This window comes from Carcharodon carcharias, chromosome 15 (assembly GCF_017639515.1).
Source record: "Carcharodon carcharias isolate sCarCar2 chromosome 15, sCarCar2.pri, whole genome shotgun sequence".
Lineage (NCBI taxonomy): Eukaryota > Metazoa > Chordata > Chondrichthyes > Lamniformes > Lamnidae > Carcharodon > Carcharodon carcharias.
This window is the reverse complement of record NC_054481.1, coordinates 80,905,155-80,924,453: the sequence shown is the minus strand read 5'-3', so window position 1 is coordinate 80,924,453 and position 19,299 is coordinate 80,905,155. Positions and strand designations below refer to the sequence as shown.

The following is a 19,299-nucleotide window of genomic DNA, read 5'->3' as shown; positions in this document are numbered from 1 at the left end:
AACGTTAACTCTGTCTTCCTCTCCACAGATGCTATCAGACCTTCTGAGTTTTTCCAGCTATCTTTGTTTTTGTTTCATATTTCCAGCATCTGCAGTACTTTGCTTTTATCTTGGGTCTTTTTCTGGTTAGCAGGGTGTAATGAGTGGTGTGCCACAGGGATCAGTGCTAGGGCCTCAACTTTTTAAACTTTATACAAATAACTTGGATGAAGGGACTGAACGAATGGTTGTTAAATTTGCTGATGACATAAAGATAGGAAGGAAAGTAAATTGTGAAGAGCACATAAGGGGAGGCGATGGCGTAGTGGTATAGAAATCCAGAGATCCAGGGTAATGCTCTGGGGACCTGAGCTCGAATTCCGCCACGGCAGGTGGTGGAATTTGAATTCAATAAAAATCTGTCATTAAAAGTCCAATGATCACCATAAAACCATTGTCGATTGTTGCAAAAGCCCATCTGGTTCACTAATCCCCTTTAGAGAAGGAAATCTGTTGTACATGTGGCTTCAGACCCACAGCAATGTGGTTGACTCTTAAATGCCCTCTGAAATGGCTCAGTTGCTATAAAGACACAAAAAAGGAATGAAGCCGGACAGGTCACCCAGCACTGGCCTAGGCACCGGAAACAACAATGGCAATCGCAGTCTTGTCAACTCTACTAACTCCTCCTTACTATTAACATCTGGGGGATAGTGCCAAAATTGGGAGAACTGTCTCACAGACTAGTCAAGCAACAGCCTGATATGATCATCCTCACAGATAATATCCCAGACTCCACCATCACCATCCCTGGGTATGTCCTGTCTCACCAGCACAACAGACCCTACAGAGGTGGCGGCACAGTCAGGAAGGAGTGGCCCTGGGAGTCCGCAACATCGACTCCGGACTCCATGAAGTCTTGTGGCATGAGGTCAAACATGGGCAAGGAAACCTTCTGCTAATTAGCACGTACCGCCCTCCCTCAGCTGATGAATGCTCTTCCATGCTGACATCATTTGGAGGAAGCACTAAGGGTGGCAAGGGCACAGAATGTACTCCGGGCGAGATGGTTCAATTGCACCACTACTGACCGAGTTGGCTGAGTCCTAAATGACAGCTGCTAGGCTGAGTCTGCGGCAGGTGGTGAGGGAACCAACAAGAGGGAAAAACATACTTGACCTCATCCTCACCAACCTGCCTGTCACAGATGCATCTGTCCATATCGGTAGGAGCAAGCACCGCACAGTCATTGCAGAGACGAAGTCCTGTCTTCGCACTGTGGGTACCCTCCATCGTGCTGTGTGGCACTAACACCATGCTAAATGGGATAGATTTCGAACAGATCAAGCAACTCAAGACTGGGCATCCATGAGGCACTGTGGGCCATCAGCAGCAGCAGAATTGTACTCTAACACAATCTGTAACCTCATGGCCCAGCATATCCCCCACTCTACCATTACCATCAAGCCAGGGGATCAACCCTGGTTCAATGAAGAGTGCAGCAGGGCATGCCAGGAGCCAGCATCAGGCATGCCTAAAAATGAGGTGTCGACCTGGTGAAGCTATAAAACAGGACTACTTGTGTGCCAAGTAGCATCAAGTAGCAAGTGATAGATAGAACTATGCGATCCCACAACCAACAGATCAAGTCTAAGCTCTGCAGTCCTGCCACATCCAGTCATGAATGGTGGTGGACAATTAAACAACTCACTGGATGAGGTGGATCCACAAATATCCCCATCCTCAATGATGGAGGAGCCCAACACAGTAGTGCAAAAGATAAGACTGAAACATTCACAACAATCTTCAGCCAGAATTGCCAAGTGGGTGATCCATCTCAGCCTCCTCTGGAGGTCCCCAGCATCACAGATGCCAGTCTTCAGCCAATTTGATTCACTCCACGTGATATCAAGAAACGGCTGAAGACACTGGATACTGGAAAGGCTATGGGCCCTGACAACATTCCGGCAATAGTACTGAAGACTTGTGCTCTAGAACTTGCTGCACCCCTAGCTGTTCCAGTACAGCTACAACACTGGCATCTACCCAGCTATGTGGAAAATTGCCCAAATATGTCATACACACAAAAAGCAGGACAAATCCAACCCGGCCAATTACCACCCCATCAGTCTACTCTCCATCATCAGTAAAGTAACAGAAAGGGTCATCAACAGTGCTATCAAACAGCACTTGCTTAGCAATAACATGCTCATTGATGCTCAGTTTGGGTTCTGCCAGGGTCACTCAACTTCTGACCTCATTGCAGCTTTGTTTCAAACATGGACAAAAGTGCAGAACTCCTGAGGTGAGGTGAGAGTGACTGCCCTTGACATCAAGGCAGCATTTGACCAAGTGTGGTATCAAGGAGCCTTAGCAAAACTGGGGTCAATGGTTGGAGACATATCTAGCACAAAGGAAGATGGTTGTGGTTGTTGGAGGTCAGTTATCTCTGCTCCAGGACATCACGGCAAGAGTTCCTCAGGGTAGTATCCTAAGCCCAACCATCTTCAACTGCTTCATCAATGTCCTGCCTTCCATCATAAAGCCAGAAGTGAGGGTGCTTGCTGATGATTGCACAATGTTCAGCACCATTTGCGACTCCTCAGGTGCTGACGCAGTCCATGTCCAAATGCAGCAAGGCCTGGACAATATCTAGACATGGGCTGATTAGTGGCAAGTAACACTTGCACCACACAAGTGTCAAGCAATAACCATTTCCAACAAAAGAACATCCAACCATCGCCCCTTGATGTTCAATGGCATTACCATCACTGGATCCCCCACTATCAACATCCTGGGGGGTTACCATTGATCAGAAGCTGAACTGTGGCTACAAGAGCAGGTTAGAGGCTAGGAATCATGCGACAAGTACCTTGCCTCCTGACTCCCCAAAGCCTGTCCACTATCTCCAAGCACCAGTCAGGAATGTGATGAAATACTCCCCACTTGCCTGGATGAGTGCAGCTCCTACAACACTGAAGAAGCTGGATACCATCCAGGACAAAGCAGTCCACTTGATTGGCAACACATCCACAAACATTCACTCCCTCCACCATCGTCACACAGTAGCAGCAGTGTGTACCATCTACAAGGTGCACTGCAGGAATTCACCAAGGCTCCTTAGACAGTACCTTCCAAACCCACGACCACTACCACCTAGAAGGGCAACAGATAGATGGGAACACCACCACCTGGAAGTTCCCCTCCAAGTCACTCACCATCCTGACTTGGAAATATACTGCCGTTCCTTCACTGTCACTGGGTCAAGATCCTGGAACTCCCTTCCTAACAGCACTGTGGATGTGCCTACACCACATGGATTGCAGCGGTTAAAGAAAGCAGCTCACCACCACCTTCTCAAGGGCAACTAGGGATGGCAATAAATGCTGGCCCAACCAGCGAAGCCCACATCCCATGAATGAATAAAGAAAAATAAGGAGGCTACAAAGCGACATAGATAAATTGAATGAATGGGCGGGCAAAGATCTCGCCATGGAGTAAAATGTGGGCAAATATGTAATTGTTTATTTTGGCAGGAAGAATAAAAAATGATTATCTAAATGGTGAGAGATTGCAGAGCTCTGAGATTCAGTGATCTGGGTGTCCTCGTGCATGAAGCACAAAAGGCTTGTATTCAGGTACAGCAAGTAATTGGCGGTCACACCCGGTAGGTTAAGTAACTCAAGTCCGGTCAGTGGTCAGGGTCAACAGGGTGTGACTGCAGTGAGGCAGGTAGAGGGATCCTGTGTTCAGGAACAGAGGAGCCTCAGCTCTTGATCTTGTCCAACAGATACAAGGTACTTGCTACCTGTGTGGATGAGGAAGAGGGCTGTAGGGAGGATGAGCCAGCTGACCACAGCACCGTGGCACAGGAGGCCATTCAAGAGGGGGGAGCAAAAAGACAAGTGGTAGTTGTAGAGGATTCTATAATTAGGGGAATTGATAGCTTCCTTTGCAAGCAGGATCGAGAGTCCCGCATGGTATGTTGCCTGCCCGATGCTAGGGTGAGGGACATCTCTGACCGGCTTGAAGGGATATTGGAGAGGGAGGGGAAGGATCCAGTTGTTGTGCTCCACATCGGGTCAAATAACATAGGTAAGACTGGGAAAGAGGACCTGTTTGGGGATTATCAGGAACTAGGAACTAAATTAAAGAACAGGTCCTCAAGGGTTATAATCTCCGGATTACTACCTGAGCCACGTGCAAATTGGCATAGGGACGCGAGAATATGGGAAGTAAACATGTGGCTAAAGGGGTGGTGCGGGAAAGAGGGGTTCCATTTTGTGGGGCACTGGCATCAGTATTGAAACAGGAGGGATCCGTACCGTTGGGGCAGTCTCCACTTGAACCGATCTGGGACCAATGTTCTAGTGAAAAGGGTAAATAGGGTGGTCAACAGGACTTTAAACTAGAAAGTGGGGGGGAAGGAAGGGTAAAACTCCAAGAAGTATGACTAATGGGAAACAAAGCAGAAGGTTAATGTGTGGGGGGGGGTGGATTCAACTTCATGGAAAATTATGAAAAAACTGAAAAGAAAGGAGAGTCCAGGAGAGGCTATTAACGTCTCCAGAACACAAAATAGGACAGAGTGTTTGGAAAGGGCCAGGAATCTAACTTCCAGCACATCAGATAAAGGGACGACAATGAGAAAGGGGACAGGAAATATAGGACTGAAAGTGTTGTATCTGAATGCATAAGGTAATAAGGTAAATGAGCTTGTGGCGCAGATTGAAATTGGCAGGTGTGATGTGGTGGGCATCACAGAGACATGGCTGCAAGGGGATCAGGACTGGGAGCTAAATATCCAAGGATATACATCCTAACGAAAAGATAGGCAGGTTGGCAGAGGGGGCGGGGGTTGCTTTGTTTGTAAGAAATTAAATTAAATCGAAAGCAAGAAATGATGTAGGGTCAGATGATGTAGAATCTGTGTGGGTAGAGTTGAGGAAACGTAAAGGTAAAAAAACCCTAATGGGAGTTATGTACAGGCCTCTGAACAGTAGTCAGGATGTGGGGCACAAGATACACCAGGAGATAGAAAAGGTATGTAAGAAAGGCAAGGTTACAGTGATCATGGGGATTTCAATATGCGGGTAGACTGGGAAAATTAGGTTGGTAGTGGATCCTAAGAAAAGGAATTTGTAGAATGTCTACGAGATGGCTTTTTGGAGCAGCTTGTGGTGGAGCCCACTAGGGAACAGGCAATTCTAGATTTAGTGATGTGTAATGAGGCAGATTTGATCAGGGAGTTTAAGGTGAAGGAACCCTTAGGAGGAAGTGACCATAATATGATAGAATTTACCCTGCAATTTGAGAGGAAAAGGCTGGAATCAGATGTAACGGTATTACAGTTGAATAAAGGCAACTACAGAGGCATGAGGGAGGAGCTGGCCAGAATTGACTGGGAGCTGAGCCTAGCAGGAAAGACAGTGGAACAGCAATGGCAGGAGTTTCTGGGAGTAATTTGGGAGACACAGCAAAAATTCATCCCTAGGAAGAAGAAGCATACTAAAGGGAGGACGAGGCAACCATGGCTGACAAGGGAAGTCAGGGGGGACAGCATAAAAGCTAAAGTGAAAGCATACAATGCAGCGAAGAGCAGTGGGAAACCAGGGGATTGGGAAGCCTACAAAGACCAACAAAGGACAACTAAAAAAGAAATAAGGAGGGAGAAGATTAAATATGAGGGTAAACTAGCCAGTAATATAAAAGAAGATTGCAAGAATTTTTTTAGAAATATGAAGGGTAAGAGAGAGGCAAAAGTGGACATTGGGCTGCTGGAAAATGATGCTGGAGAAGTAGTAGTGGGGAACAAAGAAATGGTGGAGGAACTGAATAGGTACTTTGTGTCAAACTTCACAGTGGAAGACACGAGTGACATCCCCAAAGTCCAAGAGAATCAGGGTGCAGAGGTGAGTATGGTGGCCATTACCAAAGAGAAGGTGCTAGGAAAACTGAAAGGTCTGAAGATGGATAAATCACCTGGACCAGATGGATTACACCCCAGAGTTCTGAAGGAGATAGCAGAAGAAACAGTGGAGGTGTTAGTGGCGATCTTTCAGGAATCACTGGAGTCAGGGAGGGTCCCAGAGAACTGGAAGATCACTAATGTAATCCCCCTGTTTAACAAGGGAGTGAGGCAAAAGACGGGAAATTACAGGCCGATTAACCTGACCTCGGTCATTGGTAAGATTTTAAAGTCCATTATTAAGGATGAGATTTCAGAATACTTGGAAGTGCATGGTAAAATCAGGCCAAGTCAACATGGTTTCATCAAGGGGAGGTCATGCCTGACAAATCTGTTAGAATTCTTTGAGGAAGTGACGAGTAGATTAGACAAAGGAGAGCCAATGGATGTTATCTACTTGGACTTCCAGAAAGCCTTTGACAAGGTGCCGCACAGGAGGCTGCTCAGTAAGATAAGAGCCCATGGTGTTAGAGGCAAGGTACTAGCATGGATAGAAGATTAGCTGTCTGGCAGGAGGCAGAGAGTGGGGATAAGGGGGTACTTCTCAGGATGGCGGCCGGTGACTAGTGGAGTTCCGCAGGGGTCAGTGTTGGGACCACAACTTTTCACTTTATACATTAATGATCTAGATGAAGGAACTGGGGGCATCCTGGCTAAGTTTGCAGATGATACAAAGATAGGTGGAGGGACAGGTAGTACTGAGGTGGGGGCGGCTGCAGAAGGATTTGGACAGGTTAGGAGAATGGGCAAAGTAGTGGCAGATGGAATACAACGTGGGTAGGTGTGAGGTCATGCACTTTGGTAGGAAGAATAGAGGCATAGACTATTTTCTAAATGGGGAGAGAATTCAGAAGTCTGGAGTGCAAAGGGACTTGGGAGTCCTAGTCCAGAATTCTCTTAAGGTTAACTTGCAGGTTGAGTTGGTAGTTAGGGAGGCAAATGCAATGTTGGCATTTATTTCGAGGGGACTAGAATATAAAAGCAGGGATGTGCTGCTGAGGCTTTATAAGGCTCTGGTCAGACCACATTTAGAATACTGTGAGCAATTTTGGGCCCTGAATCTCAGGAAGAATGTGCTGGCCCTGGGGAGGGTCCAGAGAAGGTTCACGAGAATGATCCCAGGAATGAAAGGCTTAACATATGAGGAACGTTTGAGGACTCTGGGTCTATACTTGATGGAGTTTAGAAGGATGAGGGGGGATCTGATTGAAACTTACAGAATACTGAAAGGCTTGGATAGAGTGGACATGGGGAAGATGTTTCCATTAGTAGGTGAGACTAGGACCCGAGGGCATAGCCTCAGAGTAAAGGGAAGACGTTTTAGAACAGAGATGAGAAGAAACTTCTTTAGCCAGAGAGTGGTGAATCTATGGAATTCATTGCCACAGAAGGCTGTGGAGGCCAGGTCATTGAGTGTATTTAAGACCGAGATAGATAGGTTCTTGATTGGTAAGGGGATCAAAGCTTACGGGGAGAATGGGGTTGAGAAACTTATCAGCCATGATTGAATAGCGGAGCAGACTCAATGGGCCGAATGGCCTAATTTCTGCTCCTATGTCTTATGGTCTTATGGTCTAATTAGGGAAGCTAATAGAATGTTATCATTTATTGAGGGGAATTGATTACAAAAGTAGGGTGTTTATGCTTCAGTTGTTGAGGGCACTGGTGAGGCCACATCTGGAGTATTGTGTACAGTATTGGTCTCCTTATTTAAGGAAAGATGTAAATGCATTAGAAGCAGTTCAGGGAAGCTTTACTAGACTAATATGAGGAATGGGCGGGTTGTGTTATGAAGGAAGGTTAGGCTTGTAGCCACTGGAAATTAGAAGAGTGAGAGGGAACTTGATTGAAGCCTTTAAGGTCCTGAGGGAACTTGGCAGGTTTGGTATGGAGAGGATGTTTTCTCTTGTGGGAGAATCTAGAACTAGGGGTCAATGTTTAAAAATAAGGGGTCGATCATTTAAGACAGAGATGAGGAGAAACTTTTTTCGTTCAGAGGGTAGTGAGACTTTGGAACTCTCTTCCTCAAAAGGCAGTGGAAGCAGAGTCTTTGAATAGTTTTAAGGCAGAGCTAGCTAGATTCTTGATAAGTAAGTGGGTGACAGGTTATCTGGGGTAGGTGGGAATATGGAGTTGAGGTTACAATCAGATCAGCCATGATCTTATTGAATGGCAGAAGTGGCTTACTCCTGTTCTTAACTCGTATGTTCGTATTCATTATGACTGTCTTAAATTAGCCTGGTCTTTCAAAATGAAGATTTATCCTGTACCTCAGAAGTTTCTCCAAAAATTTTCCAACCACCAAGGTTAGGCTGTCTGGTCTGTAATTACTCAGTCTATTCCTTTCTCCCTTTTGAAACAATGGTTTAATGTTAACTGTCCTCCAGTCCTCTAGAACAACGCCTATAGCCAGAAAGGATCGGAAAGTGGTGGCCAGGTTATCCGCTAATTTTTCTCTTGCTTCCCTTAGCAGGCCAGGGGATTTATCCACTTTCAAAGATATTAAATCCTTTAATGCTTCCTAAATTTACAGATGAAACCAAATTGGTGGTGCAGGGGGGCAAAGGGATTGCCAAGACTGCGGAGGGCTGCAATAATTTACAAGAGGACATTAATAATCTTGCAGAATGGGCACGTAATTGGCAAATGAAGTTCAACAAATAAATGTGAGATAGCACATTTTGGCAGGAAGAATAGAAAAGCCACTTGTTATGTGGAAGGTGCAAGTATCAGTGGGGTAGAAGGGCAAAGGGATCTCTGAGTACAAACACATTAATCACTAAATGCTGCATTAAATGTTAACAAGGCCATAAAATTCAAATAGATTACTAGGTTTTATTTCTAGAGGGGTAAAAGTGATAAATAGGGAATAAAAACAGGAAATGCTGGAAAAACTCAAGAGCCCAGAAGAAGAGTCATATGTACTTGAAACGTTAACTCTGTTTCTCACTCCACAGATGCTGCCAGACATGCTGAGCTTTTCCAGCATTTGTGTTTTTTATTTCTGATTTCCAGCATTCGCAGTATTTTGCTTTAGGGAAGTTATGCTAAACCGCTAAGTGCACAGCTTCTAAGTCTGATCACCATATCATAAGGATATAAAGAGACTGGAAAGGGCATATAAGATATTTACAAGGATTATACCAGAAATATGTGGGTACACATATTAGAAAAGGATGAACATATTGGGTATCTTCTCTCCTGAAAAGAGGCTGAGAGATGACTTAGTTGAGGCCTTTAAAATTATGAAAGGCTTTGATTCAGTGGATAGAGAGAGAATGCTTCCTTTGGAGGGGAAGAGCATAAATAGAGGCCATCAATAAAAGTTAGTCACCAAGAAATGCAAAGGGAATTCAGAAGGAACTTTTTTACTCAAGAGTGGTGAGAATGTGGAAATGAATAGTTTAGATACATTTAAGGGGAGGCTAGGCAAAGCATTTGGGGGAGAAAGAAATCGATGATTGCGCTGACAGCTTTAGACGTGGAAAGACAGGGAGAAAGCTAGAGTGCAGCATAAATACAGAAATGAACTGGTTGGGCCAAATGGGCTTGTTCCTGTACCATATATACGCAAGTATGGTCAATACTAGAATAATGAACGCTTAATATATGCATATTTTTAGAGCTTTTACTGATCATTTGCAGTTATTTGGAAAGATTACAAATGACTCAGTGTTACTTGGTCACAATTTAGCTGCATTATTAACAGAAAGGAAAAAAGATCTATGTATGTGCCTTTGGACTGAAGCTGTCTTCTTAATGAAAATAAATAATGGTCCATTCTATGCTGCAGAACTCAGAAAACAACATATTGATGTCATCTCTTTTGATGAAAGGGTATATTTTATTCCCTTGGGCAATACAACAGCTTGTTCCTCTATTATAGCCATTACTCACCAGCTGTACGCACTGATCTTGAAGTAGCTTCAAATCTTGGTTGCTTCTTTAATTCAGAGTTGGCACCATTTACATAGATGGAAAATCCTTGCTCTAAACGCTCCAGTTGAATTTTTTTCGGATCTTTTGCCTTTAATTTTTTTAATATTCTAAACATAAAACAGCACTCTGGTTAATAGTTATTCAACGGACTAACTGTTTTCATCTTTTCTTGCAAATTGCAAATATATTATACATTATAAAGATTAGTACCAGAAATAATTATATTTTGAATACTTTTCATAGAACTGAACTGTACCTGACCAAACTTTGACCAATATTCACAAGATTAGTGGACAATAAATTACAAGCCAATACCTAGGTCATCTAACCTTTTTAAATTTTTTTGAAGTCATATGAAGCCTGCATTTTTATTCAGAGAAGGTAGTTGGACAGTACCTTACCACCTAGTCCTCGTGGAAGAAGTTATGCAGAGAAACACTATTGACCACAAGTCCATCAGGCAGTGGTCGGCACATAACATCTTAGAGGCCCTGCGGGAAAAGGAGATGGTGGATCCTGTCAGATGGTTCCCTGATCAGGCTGTCAAAGTTATCTGTCAGAACACCTCACTGCCAGAACTTTCCAACAAGCGCCAAGAGTAGCTTGGCTGGTGGTGAAAAAGGCTCTCCCCGTCAAATCCTTCCTACATGCCAGGAATCTCACCCCCTCCACACGCTGCCCTCAAGGTGGCTGTGGTGGGGAAGAGACCTTTGTTCACCTCCTTGTGTAATGTGCCTTTGCAAAGAAAGTCTGGAGAGAGATGCAGGGGTTTTTGTCAAGGTACATCCTGTGCAGTTGCGTACTCTACGGGTTGATCCCAGGGACACACACCAAGACAAGCATCAACCGCAGCTGGAGGATCATCAACTCGGTGAAAGATGTTCTTTGGCCTGCCCGAAACTTGTTGGTCTTCCAGTGCAAAGGATTGTCCCTGACCAAATGTTGCAGACTGGCACATTCCAAGGTCCAGGACTACGTGCTGAGGGACACACTAAAGCTTGGGGCAGCCACCATAAAGATGCAATGGGGAAAGGTCACTGTCTAAGACCTTTCTGCCATAGTGCACTGAGGGGCTGGGAATTGCATAGACCCCTTGAGCTGTATGCAGTGAAAACTACAAGTGTCACAATTGTATTGATGCACCTCAGAGTGCAACATGATCTACGTAGATAACCTGAATATCATTGCACTGTATGACTGTCTGTAATGGCCATGTTGAGATATCTGTAATATTCACTGATTGTACTGAAGCACCTCATGATCAATGTGGGAAACTTGAATCTGATTGCACTTTTTGAAATGTTTTGTAATGTTCTTTCAGCTATTTTATGAATAAAGTATATTTTTCCAAAAAGAAAAAGCATTCCAAGGCACTTTCCAAGATCCAGGGCTACGTGCTGAGGGATACACTAAAGGTTGGGGGAGCCGTCGTAGAGGCGCAATGGGAAAGGTCATTGTCTAAGTCCTTTCAGCCATAGTGTACCGAGACGCTGGGAATTGTGTAGAACCCCTCGAGCTGTATGACTCACAGCGAACGTACACTGTAAATCTTACATGCATCACAATTGTATTGAAGCACCTCTGAGTGCAGCATGTAGATCTATGTAGATAATTTGAATGCAATGACCATTTTGAAATGTTTGTAATGATCTTTTTATTGTACTGAAGTACCTCAGAGTGCAACATGATCTGTAGATAATTTGAATATCATTGCAATTTCTGTAATGACCATTTTGAAATGTCTATAATGCTCTATTTACTATATTGAAGCATCCCAGAGTTCAATATTTATTTTTCGCTCATGGGATGTGACTAGGCCAGCATTTAATGCCCATCCCTAACTGCCCTTGTTCGGAGTTTATATGTTGTGAATCAGGTGGGTTTTTGTGACAATCAGCAATGGTTTCATGGTCATCATCAGAACTTCTAATTTCAGATTTTTGTTGAATTCAAATTTCACCATCTGGCATGGTGTGATTGAAACCAGAGCATTACCCTGGGTCTCAGGTATAATGACAATACCACTCTGCCACCACCTCCCCTTGCACAATCACTATGTAGATAATTTGCATTTCATTGCAATTTCTGTAATGGCCATTTTGAAATGCTTTGTAATGTTCCTTTAGATATTTTATCAATAAAGTATATTTCTGAAAAAAAAAGTAGCATTCCAAGGTCCAGGGCTACATGCTGAGGGATGCACTAAAGCTTAGGGCAGCCACCTCAGAGGCGCAATGAGGGAAGGTTGTTGTCTAAGGCCTTTCAGCTTTATACTAAGGGGCTGGAAAATTTGTAGAACCCATCAGGCTGTGTGCTTGACATTGAACGTACTTTGTGAATATCTAAGAATATTGAAATTGCATTTAAGCACCTCAGTAAGTGCTAATAGAAAGCATTACAAACAGCTGTTGCTAGTTTTTGCTGGTAAAGATGCTCAATAGTTAGATACATAGAAAATAGGAATAGGCCATTCGGCCCTTCGATCCTGCTCTGCCATTCATTATGATCATGGCTGATCATCCAACTCAATAGCTTGCTCCCGCGTTCTCCTCATATCCTTTGATCCCTTCCGCCCCAAGGGCTATATCTAACTGCTTCTTGAAAAAATAGAAAGTAGTTGAGGCCAAAACATTGTAAGTAAACAAAATAATGGGAACAAAGTTGGAGCACTGTGTACACAGCATTCATATCTGGAAATTGTTAAGATGACAGTATATTTTTATGCTGATTGGAGGAGATATGCTACAAACACCAGCACAGACTAGTTGTGCTGTATGGTCGATTCTTGCTGTATATTCTATGTAATTCTATGAACCCTGCATGAAGGATGCTACAGGCAGATTCAGAGGCAGCAAATGAAGGCAAGTTGATAAGACTGGTTGAACAGAAAAAAAGATGAAACTTTACTCAGCTCCTAGTAGGCACAGGCCCAAAACAGAGAATCGCCTTCAACTTATGACAATCTGACTCAGAGGAACCCCCAGGGCTAGCCTGTGTGGAAATAATGCAGTAGGGGTTGAAAATGTACAGGAAACTCTACTTTTTTTAAAATCAATTTAAAAATGCTAAAAGTTGACACTAGGCAGGAAAGAAATTAATTCCAATGACAAGGATCAGTGTGGAATTAACAGAGGAAGGTAACGTGGTGAGCCACTGGTAGCTTGGAATCACAGGTCATGGCTTTGCCAAACAGACTTCCAGGAGAGGAGAAAAATGTTAACATAAAAACAGATTAATTAATTTATTCAACATCTTCATGACTAAAATTAATCCTTTAAGACTGATACATGATATCTGCATATTGGCCAACAATATGTCTGAATAGAACAATATTTTCTTCTTACTCTTCTCTCCAAAGTTACTTATTCTATTAATAATTTAGCAAGTTAAGGAATAATCCCTTTGAGACATTCCGTGTCTATAACAAGCACAAATCATTAGGCAAAGTTAAACTTCCTCTCTTCTGTCCCGAGGGCATGGTATTGGCTACTTCTCAGAGTGAAATTACAAATTCTATGTAGGGTTAAGATTGAAGTTTAATTGTTCTTTAGTGAGGGAAGAAGATTACTGTAAATCTCAGACTGCTAGAACAGGGCTTAGAGTCTTCTTTTTCATATGATCATTGAGGCCAAAGAGTACAGACATTTTGAGAAAAGGTTATGTTCTTCTTTGTTACAGCTGAGAGTTGAGTCAACATGAGACATGAGGGCCAGAAAAGGCATGCTACAAAAGCTGAAAGTATCAACAGTAAATGCTGGAAATTACTCAGCAGGTCAGGCAGCACCTATGGAGGGAGAAAAAGTGTTAACATTTCAGGTTGAAGAATATTGATCTATAATGTTAACTCTGTTTCTTTCTCCACAAATGCGATTTCCAGCATTTTCTGTTTTCATTTCAGATTTCCAATATCAGTATTTTGCCTTAGTCTCTGAAAATATCAACCCTCAAATGAGTAGGAATAGTAAATATAGAAATATTAAATAGAAAAATATTATTGAAATATAATAGGTTATTAATACAGCAGATATAATCGTACACGTGTAAAGCGGAATTTTTGGAGAATGTTTGAATGCTACACTTAAAATTGATTGTAGGGCTGCCTCACACTTCAAAAATCACAACACAACCTTGTACTTGCAACAGGCAAAAACAACAATGTCATATCTCAATCAATACAGCCAAATGTCACCAAGAAGACACTGCAAGAAAATGCAACAAGTACAGTCAAATAGCATTTCTAGTGAACTGAGAAATGGGTGACAACACTGTGATTAAGGACATAGTAATGTTCAGTTTCTCTTTTTAAAAAAAGCATGACCTTTGAGAAAATAACATCTTTGGTATTCAACAGTTTAATTTTAGTTATCTAATGCACACAAATGCCCAAATATATTTTTAAAAGAGTCAGGATGAAAAGCACCCACATTACCTGTTCCTGTATTGAAGGAGTATCAGATATTGATCGTGTTTTTCATCAAAGTCCATTAAAACATTTTGGTCAGCTCTGTTCACACCAACTGCCTACAAAAAAAATGAGAGTTATTTGAGCAACAGATTTGGTAATACATTTTCTTCTGTCAAAAATATATATTACTGAAGCCATTGTACATTTTGATCATATGCTGCCTGTGTGAGGGGCACTTTGATACATTAAGCTTTTTTGATATGATTGCATTTGTAAAGAGATTTTAGTTATACCAGCAATGGAAGAGATCCTAACGTTTGCTTTTGCTGATGTAGTGTCCCTGGGCCTGTAGACAGGTTATGACTGGATTTCTTTCTTTTTAGGGGAGCTATTTTTTGGAGCAGGCTATTTTGAGTGAGCCTTAGCAATGTATCCAAGATTGTTGAATATTCACGCATTTCCAGGCAGAGGCCAAAAATAATTTGTTCAGATTGAGACTTATCAAAGTATAGGCCTTTCCAGACCTGGCACAGAGGAGATGATTGGTGAGTGACAGGTGAGTTATTATATTATATTATACCATTCTGCAGTAAACACTTAAACTTTAAGTATGTAGGGGCAACTCAGCCATGTGTAATGTGCACCCTGCAGGATGTAGGAACCCACGCAGACAAAAGTGCCCTTGATGACTACATCTGCAGGAAGTGTCACCAGCTTCAGAAACTTGAGCTCTGGGTAACGGAACTTGAGCGGCAGTTGGAGTCACTGCGGTGCATCTACAAGGCTGAGGGTTACATGAACAGCATGTTTAAGAGAGGTGGTCACACCGCAGCTAAGTAGTACACAAGCAGAGAGCGAATGGGTGACCACCGGAGTATCTAAGAGGAACAGGTAGGTAATGTAGGAATCCCCTAAGGCTATCTCAACTAACCGTTTTTCCAATTTGGATACTGGTGAGCGAGACGGTTCCTCAGAGGACTGTAGCAAGAGCCATGCTTCTGGTACCACAAGTGGCTCAGCTGCACAGGAGGGAAGGAGGAAGTGTGGAAGTGCTATATTGGTAGGAGATTCCATAGCCAGGGGAGCAGATAGGCATTTCTGTGGTTGTAGACTTGACCCCAGATTGGTATCTTGCCTCCCTGGTGCCAGGGTCAAGGATGTCACAGAACGGCTGCAGGACAATCTTTTGGGGCAGTGTGAACAGCCAGATATCGTGGTCCACATTGGAACCAATGACATAGACAAGGAAAGGGATGAGGTCCTGAAAGCAGGTTTTAGGGAATTAAGGATGAAATTTAAAAAGCGGGACCTTAAGAGCAGTAATCTCAGGATGACTCCCACTGCCGCGTGCTAGTGAGCATAAGAATAGGAAGATTGAGCAGTTCAAGATGTGGCTGGAGAAATGGAATAGGAAAGAGGGGTTTAGATTTCTGAGGCATTGGGACCAGTTCTGGCAGGTGGTACCTGTACAAGAAGGAAGAGTTACACCTTAACAGGACTGGGGCTAATGTCCTGGTGGGGAGGTTTGCTAGTGCTGTTGGGGAGAAATTAAACTAGATTGGCAGGCGGATGGGAACCGGAGGGGTAATTCAGAGAGGAGAGGAGAAAAACCGGCAATGGGAAGTAGAGAAGTGTTAACTGATAAGGAGGATAAATCAGAGAGTAGTACCAAGATTAATAGAATACTTGGAGAGCTTGATAGAAATAAAGTCAATAGTAAGTCACCAGATGGGGTCAGAATAAGGGGGAAAGTAAAAAAGCCTAAAACAAAGTTAATGTGCATGTATGTGAATGCATGGAGTGTGGTTAATAAGATTGGTAAACTACAGGCACAGGTTGACAAATGGAATTATGGTATTATTGCTATAACAGAGACTTGGCTCAAAGAGGGGCAGGGCTGGGCATTAAATATTTCTGGCTACAAGGTGTTTCGGAGAGACAGGAAAGGAAGAAAAAGGTGTGTTGGGGGGAGATGTGGAGTAGCAATATTGATTAAAGATTGCATTACAGTACTGGAGAAAGAGGATGCTCCAGAGGGATCAATGACAGAATCTCTCTGGCTAGAGGTGAGGAACGAAAAAGGTGCAATAACATTGATCAGTGTAGTGTACAGATCACTAACTAGTGGAAGGGATGTGGCGAAACAAATCTGCAAAGAAATTACAGAGAGGTGCAAGAATTATAGAGTAATTAAATGGGGGTCTTCAATTATCCAAATACAGACTGGGATAGGAATAGTGCAAAGGGGGAAGCAAGCACGAGTTCCTGGAATGTGCTCAAGATAATTATCTGCAGCGAGAGGGCAGGCACTGTTGGACCTGCTTCTGGAGAATGAGTTGGTCCAAGTGGGTCAAATTTCAGCAGGAGAGTATTTAGGGGACAGTGACCATTGTATCATAAGATTTAGGTTGGGCATGGAAAAGGATAGGGAACAATCCAGAGCAGGGATAACTAACTGGGAGAAAGCCAACTTTGATGAGATGAGAATGCATCTGAGTCGAGCGAGTTGAAATCAAATGCTGGCAGAAAGAACGGTGGCTGAACAATGGGCCACCTTCAAAGAAAAAGTATTGCAGGCAATGTCAAGGTATATTCCCTTGAAGGGGAAGGTGGGACAAATAAATCCAGGGCATCCTGGATGACAAAAGAGTTGGAGGTAAAGATGGAAAGGAAGTGGTGCATATATGAAGGTGTCAGGTAGAAAATACAATGGCGAATCAGGCTGAATATAGAAGGGCCAGAGAGGAATTGAGAAAACTAACAAGAAAAGACCCTGGCAGTTGACAAAAAAGAGAATCCCAAGGTCTTCTATAAGCATATAAATAATAAAAGGGTGGTAAAAGAAAGAGTAGGGCCAATCAGGGATAAAAAAGGGAATTGCACATGGAGGCAGGAGAAATAGTGGAGGTATTTAATGAGTACTTTGCAACTGTCTTTACAAAAGGTACCCAGGCCGAGGTGAGAGGAGGTAACTGGTACACTAGAAGAATTTAAAATTGAGAAGGAGGTGGTGTTAAAAAGGCTACCTTTACTTAAAATAAATAAGGTACCAGGATCTGATGAAATGCATCCAAGGGTACTGAGAGAAGTGAGAGTGGAAATTGCAGAGGTACTAGTGATAATCTTCCTGTCTTTCTTAGACACAAAGGAGGTGCCAGAGGACTGGAGAATTGTGAATGTTACACCCTTGTTCAAAAAGGGGTGCAAGGATAAAGCTGGCAACTACAGACTACTCAGTTTGACTTTGGCAGTAGGGAAACTTCTGGAAACCATAGTTTGGGACAAAGTCAATAGTCACTTAGACAAGTATCGGGTAATTAAGGAAAGCCAGTATGGATTAATTAAAGGAAAATCATGTTTAACTAACTTGCTGGAGCTTTTTGAGGAGTAAAGAGGTTAAAAAGGGCAATGCTTCTGATGTGGTGCATATGGATTTTCAAAAGGCATTTGATACAGTGCCACACAACAGGCCTGAGAGCGAAATTCTAGCTCATGGAATGAAAGGGAAAGTAGGCACGTGGATAAGAAATTGGCTGAGTGACAGGAAACAGAGAGTAGTGATAAATGGTTGGTTTTCAGATTGGAAGAAGGTTTGTAGTGGAGTTCCCCAGGGATGTGTTGGGACTCTTGCTCTTCCTGATATATATTAATGGTCTAAACTGTGCTTAGGGCATGATTTCAAAATTTGTAGATGATACAAAGATTGGAAACATTATCAACAGTGATGAGGGTAGTCTTGAATTTCAAAAGGACATAGACATGTTGTTGGATTGGGCAGACAAGTGGCAGATATGTTCAATGCAGAGAAGTGTGAGGTGATTCATTCTGGCAGGAAGAATATGGAGACACAGTATAAAATAAAGGGAGAAACTCTAAAGAACGCGCAGGAACAGAGTGACCTTGGTGTATACTCTTTCTTGGACTCGAACGCAAGTTCTGTCGAAGGGTCATGAGGACTCGAAACGTCAACTCTTTTCTTCTCCGCCGATGCTGCCAGACCTGCTGAGTTTTTCCAGGTAATTCTGTTTTTGTTTTGGATTTCCAGCATCCGCAGTTTTTTTGTTTTTATGACCTTGGTGTATATGTACATAGGTCACTGAAGAAGGCAGGGCATGTTGATAGAGCAGGTAATAAAGCATTTGGTATCTTAAGCTTTATTAATAGGGGCATTGAGTACAATAATAAAGGAGGTCATGTTGAACTTGTATAAGGCACTAGTTAGGCCTCATCTGGAATACTGCACCCAGTTCTGGATGCCATACTTGAGGAAGGATGTGAAGGCATTGGAGAGATTCACAAGAATGATTCTGGGTATGAAGAACTGCAGTTATGAAAATAAATTGGAGAGGTTGGGACTGTTTCCCTTGGAGAGAAGAAGTATAAAAGGAGACTTGATGGAGGTATTCAGATCCTGAAGGGTAAGGATAGGTTAACTAGTGAGAAACTGTTCCCACTCGAGGAAGCATCAAGAACTAAAGGGCACAGATTCAAAATAGTTGGCAAAGGGAGTAAAATTGATGTGAGGGAAAATTTGTTCACCCAGAGTGTGGTTGGAGTCTGGAATGAACTTCCTGAAAGAGTGGTGGAGGCAGGTTCGATCGAGGTAATCAAAAGGGAATTGGATTGTTATCTGAAAAGAAAGAATGTGCAGGATTACGGAGATAAGGCAGGGGAGTGGGATTAGGTAGATTGCTCTTTCAGAGAGCCACTGCAGACTCAATGGACTGAATGGCCTCCTTCTGCATCGTCAAGATGCTGAGATTTTGAGAGAGGTGTTCAAATGAAGCTTCAGATATATGTTTATTGAGTTGGTCACAGTAGCAAAAACATCTTTCTTTAACTAGTAGCAAGATTTATGCTAGCTTATGTGCTTGAGGGAGTCGCGCTCCAGCCAGTGGACTCAGCAAGCATGGAAGTAGGTCCTCCATAATTGTGAGGTCACTTATAGTCCTCGAGGTCTCCCAGACCACTATCTAGTGACAGAATGTACAGCCTTGGCCAGAATAAG

General features: G+C 43.0%; 1 protein-coding gene across 11 annotated transcripts in view; it reads right to left on the bottom strand.

Annotated features, from left to right (window-relative positions):
* LOC121288216 (katanin-interacting protein) overlaps window positions 1-19,299 on the bottom strand; it is a 145,751-nt gene that overhangs the window by 104,458 nt on the left and 21,994 nt on the right. For 9 of the 11 annotated variants that reach the window (XR_005945331.1, XR_005945332.1, XM_041206663.1 and 6 more), the window contains 2 exons: window positions 14,316-14,407; window positions 9,845-9,993 (listed from right to left, as the gene is read on the bottom strand). Coding sequence is in view for 9 of the 11 variants with exons in the window: in XM_041206663.1 (XP_041062597.1) it covers window positions 9,845-9,993; window positions 14,316-14,407 (241 nt within the window). In the remaining 2 variants the exon portion in view is untranslated. The remainder of the gene's footprint in view (window positions 1-9,844; window positions 9,994-14,315; window positions 14,408-19,299) is intronic. The other 2 variants (XM_041206664.1, XM_041206670.1) reach the window with 1 other exon arrangement.